Source organism: Octodon degus, unplaced genomic scaffold (genome assembly GCF_000260255.1).
Source record: "Octodon degus isolate 3935 unplaced genomic scaffold, OctDeg1.0 scaffold00124, whole genome shotgun sequence".
Taxonomy (NCBI): Eukaryota; Metazoa; Chordata; class Mammalia; order Rodentia; family Octodontidae; genus Octodon; species Octodon degus.
In genome coordinates this window covers 7,704,292-7,711,497 of record NW_004524700.1, presented here as the reverse complement: position 1 = coordinate 7,711,497, position 7,206 = coordinate 7,704,292, and the positions used below count along the sequence as shown (strand labels likewise).

The following is a 7,206-nucleotide window of genomic DNA, read 5'->3' as shown; positions in this document are numbered from 1 at the left end:
GAAAATTAAAATTAGGAAAGATACCTCTTAGTTAAGGAAGAAAAGAGCTCTCCTACACCTTAGAAATTCTCTCAATTTCCTGTGGGAGTTGGAAAGCTCAGGAAAAAAATCCTGATTTGTAGTCATATAGATGCTTTGGCAAGAAGCAAGGGGCCCAGTTATCCCCCTTTCCATTTCTCTGAATTGATAAGGCCCCAAATACTCCCTCACAGAGGCCCAAGCCTGGAATGGAGAGATGGTGCTGACTTGGATGTAGCACAGCTCCCACAGCAGATCAATCCCTCACTCACTTCCTTCCTCTGGAGAATGAAACACATAGCCTGGACATTGGCTCCAGGGTTTCTTCCGGACAAGATCTTCCCCTGCGGGTGGCTCCTCCTCACACTCCTTTTCCTCTTGCTTCTGCTCCTGCTTTGCTTCCTGCTCCTCCTCCTGCACCTTCTCTTGGGTGCACTCTGCTTCCACACTTCCTCTGAGCTGAGTCATGGCACGGTGGAAGACATGGCAACTGAAGCCCTCCCTGATGCCATACTGCACGTGCTCCTGGAGAATATCGATGGTGGCAAAGACCCGGCAGCAGGCCATGCACCTGAAACCGCTCTCCACAGACCCCAGCCAGTCAGGAGTCTTGACCCTGGGCATCTCGGTCCTGGCTATCTCCTCAACTGCACAGGACCCTGGTCGGTTGTCTGGCTCAGCCTTTGTTTTGTGTTTGTTCTCCTCCCCCCCAGGCTCATTGTCAAATGGGAGGTTTCTGGAGGAAAGGGCACAGGGAGGAGTGCCTACCTGGAGACCCTCAGGAAGCACTGCTTCTTCCATTCTTGGTTGCTTTCCTGGGGACTCTGATGTCTCCTCTGCCTCACAGGAGACAGCCACGCCATTTTTCATTTTTACCTCTGTGTAGTATATTTTCATACTTGTTTCTTCTTTGTTTATACACACAGAGTTTATACAGGTCTTACAAGATGAACAAGAAGAAAAGGAGATAAGCTTGGGGGCAGAAGGCATTTCTCGTTTTTCAACCTGGACAATGGATGGTTTATCCTTGGGCCCATCTCCTTGCACTCCGTGGATTCCTGGGTAAGTGAATGAAAAATACAAGTACATGCTTGGGGGCTGTAAGAAGCTCAAGAGATGTAAGTGCAAATATGAGCAGTGCAGGAGAGAGAGGCCACAGTGTGATGCAGTTGTGTGATGAACTCAGTACTGGTTGTTCATATTATAGGGTGTGGGTTTTGTATAATTTGGGAGGATACTGGTAGAGTACATATACATAGAAATATAACTGTGTTGGCACAGATTGTAGCATGTGTGGAACAGAGATAGAGTGTGCTACATGGACAGGATCTGTTGGTGGAACATGGGATTCCATGCGTGGGGATGGCATTGTGGGTCATGTGTCTTGGGCAAGTATGTGTTAAGCATGTGTGTATCTGTGGTGTGTGGCTGAAGTGTGAGGTGTGTGTACCTGTGCTGGGCAGACTAGCTGTAGTGCTAGAGGCTCCTGTTAAAGAACTATGTCCAGTAGAAGTCACTGACAAAGGGAGAATTCATGCAGTACCTTTAAAGGTGCTTATCCTAGTCATTTGGTCTGAAACCCCAAACCCAGATCATCTTGGAAATCATTCCAGGGTGCCCAGCCATGGTCACATCAGGGGCCTCGGGTCCTGAGCTAACTTCCTGTCCATGCTCTCCAACAGCTGTTGGTTCTGGCTGGGCCACTCTGCAGAACACTGACCACCTCGACTGCCCAGCTTCCTCAGCAATACACTCAGATTTGTCTATGTCTCCTGCACTGTACCACGGAAGCTCCCAACCAAGGAGCCTCACAATCTGAATATGCTCCAAGAGTCTCACACCCAAGGAACCCTGCACCCTCACTACCATGGATAAGCTTGAGTGGAGAAGAAACATGGTGCTCGGAAGCAGAAGATGTCTCCCCTGCCCCCAGAGTCTGGACTTTGGCCACTCCAGAGCACCCCGGCTGAGAAGCACATCCTGGTAACATTGAAGTTCCTGGAAAAGGTATGAAAGACACAGAGATATGGAAGATTAGGCATGCTTGCTCACCATAAACCTATTCAAAGTATATTTACTGAGGGTCTGACATGTACACCAGGAAAAATGAATACATTTACTTAGATTTAGCCTCCTTGTGGATACTTCAGGATTTATTGATAGTTCACATTTTACTGCAGTTTTGTTAAAAATGGAAATGGATATCTGCATCTGTGGAGAATTTGTGACTGTGCTTTTTGTTCAAAACTCAGAAATTCTGCCATGTATAATTTTTCCTGAATATATATATTCATTCATTCATTCATTCATTCCAGCAAGATATTACACATACACAATATTTGAGGACATATTCCATTATTCTAGATTCTTAAGATATTGAAAAAGATACACTGCCTTTTATGTTTAGACTTTCCAATGTAGTATGAAGGAATGCAGACACTAAAAGAACATGCAACATAACAAATCAGCTTTGGTGAATATATAAAAGTGACCAGATTTAGTATAGTGAAAGATATGGGTCAATTTTAATCTTCTAGGTCGCACTTCTTAAAGGTACTGCTGCCTTCCAATACTGCCACCCCTGGGACCAGGCCACTGACACATAGAACTGCAGAGGCCAATCAAACCTTAATCAAACTAGAACAGTCTAATCAGATTATTATTGCATTTTAGCCTATTAGTATAGATTGCCTAACTTTCAAATATTAGATTTGATTTCCCTAAAAAAGGACGCACTTGATGATAGAGCAGAATTCATTTTACGTATTTCTGAATTTCTTGCTAATATTTTGTTAACAATTTTTACATCTATATTATTGAGAAGAGTGGTATTTAGCTTTTTTATTGTAATATCTTGGTTTGCTTTGGTATCAAGGTCTGAGTAACATCATAAAAACAATTTGCTACACCACTCACCACCTAAATGTAGAACACTCATCTCTTCCTATATTAAATGCTGGAGATGTATGCACATGTGTGTATGCATATGTATCATTTTGTGTATATATTTGCCTCACACAAACATACCTGCCTTAAACTATCTGTAAATAACTCTCTGATTACCACTCACATTTTGCAAAATGCTTCATCCATAACACAATGTGTAAGATACCAGGCCCCCTCTCTACAAACCCAAATGAAACAGATTCACTTCCATCCACTTGTTAATATTGCTAAATAAAAGTAGGGGCTGACCAGTTAAAACTGAATTTAAGACATATCACAAATGATGTTTCTAGGGACCTGTGGAGATAGCTCAGTTGAGTAAGTGGCAAGCTCAAGGTTCTGAGTTCAATCCCTAGTACTGCAAAAATAAATAAATAAATAAATAAATAAATAAATAAATAAATGATGTTTCTAATATAAGTATGGATGGATGTTCTATGAAACATACATGAAAAATTATTTGTGATATGCCTGAAATTCAAATTTAAGTTGGCATATGGTATTCTGAATTGCTAAATCTGGTCACTTTTATATATCCACCATAAGCTGATTTTTTTATGTTACATGTTCTTTTAAAAGGCAAAAGATTTATACGATCTGAAGAGAAACCAGATTATGCACGTTCTTTTAGTACAACAAGAGAAACCATCAGCAGAGTAAAGAGACAATCCATAATCTTGGAAAAAAAAATGTTTGCCAGCTGTTCCTCAGACAAAGGATCACTATCAAGAGCATGTAAAAAACTAAAAAAAACAAAAATCAGACCTCCCAAATTTAAAGGCCCAAACCAAAAATGGGCATCTGAGATGAATACACACTTCTCAGATAATAAATGCAAACAGCAAATAAATATATGAAAAAATATTCGATATCACTAGTCATTTGAGAGATGCAAATTAAAACAACACTGAAATTTCATCTCACCCTGGAAAGAATGGCTGTTATAAAGAAATCAATTAATAACAATGGTGGAGGGGCTGGAAAGGAAAAAAGAACACTTCTCCACTGTTGGTGAAAGTGTAGACTGGTGACACTATTGTGGAAATTAGTGTGGAGATATCACAAAAAAAAATAAGATTAGAGGGCCCATTTGACCCAGCTATTCCTCTTCTGAGTATCTTCCCAAAGAATTTAAAACATCATACTACAATGATATATGTACATCCATGTTTATAGCAGCAAAATTTACAATAGCGAAATCTTAGAAGCAATCCAAATGCTCAACAACCAAGGAATAGTTTGGGTTTTTTTTGTTTGTTTGGTTTTGTTTTTTTTTTTTGTTTTTGTTTTTGTTTTTGTTTTTTTGTACCAGGGATTGAACTCAGGATCCTTGCGCTTACCAGGCAAGTGCTTATTCTATTGAGCTACCTCCCTGGCCCCAAGGAATGGATTTTTAAAATAATGTGGGACCATGCAGTATGTTGAGCTCCATAGAGACAGCACCAGGGCAAGTGAGAACCAGATGGGCACTGGGTAACTCTGTACCTCACTGAGGAAAACAAGGAAACATGGGCAAAGGAGATCCTAAGAAGCCAAGAGACAAGATATCATCATATGCATTCTTTGTGCAAACTTGCTGAAAAGAGCAAAAGCAGCAGCACCCAGAGGCTTCTGTTAACTTCGCAGAATTTTCTAAGAGCTCAGAGAGGTGGGAGACAATGTCTGCTAAAGAAAAAGGGAAATTTGAAAATATGGCAGAAGTGGACAAGGTCCATTATGAAAGAGAAATGAAAACATATTCCTCCTAAAGGAGAAATGAAAAAGAAGTTCAAGGGTCCCAATGCGCCCAAGAGGCCTCCTTCAGCCTTCTTCTTGTTCTGTTCTGAGTATCACCCAAAAATCAAAAGAAAACATCCTGGCCTTTCCATTGGTGATGTCACAAAGAAAGTTGGAAAAATGTGAATAATACTGCAGCAGATGACAAGCAGCCATATGAGAAGAAGGCTGCTAAGCTGAAGGAGAAGTATGAAAAGGACATCGCTGCCTACCGGGCTAAAGGAAAGCCGGATGCAGTAAAGGAGGAAGTCATCAAAGCTGAAAAGAGCAAGAAAAAGAAGGCAGAGGGGGAGGAGGAGGCAGGTGAGCAAGAAGAAGAGGAAGAAAATGAAGATGAGGAAGATGAAGAAGAGGATGATGATGAATGTTTATTCTAGTGCAGTTTTTTTTTCTTGTCTATAAAGCATTCAACCCCCTTGTACACAACTCACCCTTTTGAAGAAAAAAATTGAAATGTAAGGCTGTGTAAGATTTGTTTTTAAACTGTACAGTGTCTTTTTTGTACAGTTAACACACTACCAAATGTGTCTTTAGCTAGCCCTGTCCTGGTGGGATTTTCAATAGCCTTGCCTGGTACAGTATGGGGGTTGTAAATTGGAATGGAAACTTAAAACAGGTTCTTGTTGGTGCGCAGCACAAATTATTTATATATGGGGATGGTATTTTTTCATCTTCAGTTGTCTCTGATACAGCTTATATGAAATAATTGTTGTTCTGCTAACTGAATACCACTCTGTAATTGCAAAAAAAAAAAAATTGCAACTGTTTTGTTGACATTCTGAATGGTACTGAGTAAATACAATTTTTATTTTTTAAAATGTGGTCGTTTTACAATGGAGTACTACTCAGCCATAAAAAAGATTAAACTTGAGGCTTCTATAGGTAAATAGATGCAACTTGAATCCATACTCACAAGTGAAATAAATCAGACTCATACGTATAAGTATTGTATTCCCTACCTAGTGTGACAAGCTGAAAGAGTAAATAAGATGTTATGAATGTATATTATCTGGAAATAATGTCATATTAGACTTCCAAAGTTTTTCTTCCATTTCAAAATTTTTTTAATGATTGCAAGTCTTTTGGATTTTATATCAATTTAATTTTTTAAGGTAACTCACTTTTTTATGTATTTAGTACAGTGTCCACAGGGTCTCACCAGAGAGTTCAGACTCAGTGATCCTCCTGTTTTCAGCCTCCCAAGCACTGAGATTACAGGCACAAACTACTACATTCAGTCTTTTATATCAATTTTAGAAAGGCCTGCCAATTAAAAAATTAAAATTTGAGGCCATAGAGATGGCTCAGTAGAATAAGTGCTTGCCTGGCAAGCACAAGAGCCTGAGTTCAATATCTGGTTCCGAAAAAAAAAAAAAAAAAATTAGCTTCTCACAAACCAAAAATTAAAGAAAAAGAAGGGCTACAAGGACAGCCAACATTTTGGCCCTAGCCTTTCAAGGTCAGTAAGGACTCAGAAAATAGGAGAACCTGTACTGTAATATCTTATAACTCAATTGTGTCCCAAATTTTCTGATCAAGGATATTATGGGGCCAAAGAGGAAAGTGATCAATGACATAGAGGGTGCCTAAGGAGAATTACATGGAGAGAAAACTTTCTCACAAGCTTTAACAGAGAGCAAATTGGCCAAGCAATGGCCATGACTCATCCACATGGCTGACATTGACAAAGGATCTACAAACTGAGGTACACGGTTTCAGGTTAAATCCTGAAGGGATTTGACTGACCTTGTCAGATACGAAAGTTACATTTCTTTTTATATAGGTCTTACTCTTTCTTGGTCTTAACCATCCAGCAGAAAAATATGAAAATGAATTATAAAAATAAAGCCACATTTATATGATGAGCTGTAAAAGGCTCGAGTCAAGAACTTCAGACATTGGCAGTCTATTATGGACTATTGTACTATATTGGGATATTTTGCTGAATTCATGTACCTACAGTGTTTATATGACAATGGCATGCCCTTCTCTGACAAAACTAACCAAAAAGGGGAATATAAGTGAATGACTATTTTGTATCTGTATATTCAAAATAGGATAGATGTACAGCTCCATTCTTTTAATTCAATGAATAGAGAGGTTTGTTCTAATAGTGTTTGAGACAGGATATCAGGTCTGCATCTTGCACAATGAATAACCACTAAGAAAACAATATACAATGTATTAATTATTGAAAATATGCTAGTAATCAGTTGTGAAACTCATTGCTATTTGGTTCTCAATAAAAATATCTTTTAAAAATTAAAAACTAAAATTTTCATCAAAACTAGATTATTAAATTAGTTTTTGGAAAATTGTTATCTTCAAGTGTTTCACCTTGAAACATCTCTTGAAATCTTTAATTTCTCTGTAATTTTTTCTTTTTTTCTGTATATAAGTCTTATAAATTTTGTGGTGAGGTGTATCATTATTTCATATTTTAATACTCTTGTAAACAATGTCCTT

At 38.8% G+C, this 7,206-nt stretch overlaps 1 protein-coding gene across 1 annotated transcript in view; it reads right to left on the bottom strand.

The window, feature by feature from the left end:
* Positions 1-282: 282 nt before the first annotated feature.
* Positions 283-7,206, bottom strand: part of Fam170a (family with sequence similarity 170 member A) — a 15,452-nt gene continuing 8,528 nt past the window's right edge. Inside the window, exons 3-5 of the mRNA XM_023700570.1 lie at positions 1,885-2,016; positions 787-1,076; positions 283-543 (exon numbers count right to left, since the gene is read on the bottom strand). Coding sequence (XP_023556338.1) covers positions 283-543; positions 787-1,076; positions 1,885-2,016 — 683 coding nt within the window. The remainder of the gene's footprint in view (positions 544-786; positions 1,077-1,884; positions 2,017-7,206) is intronic.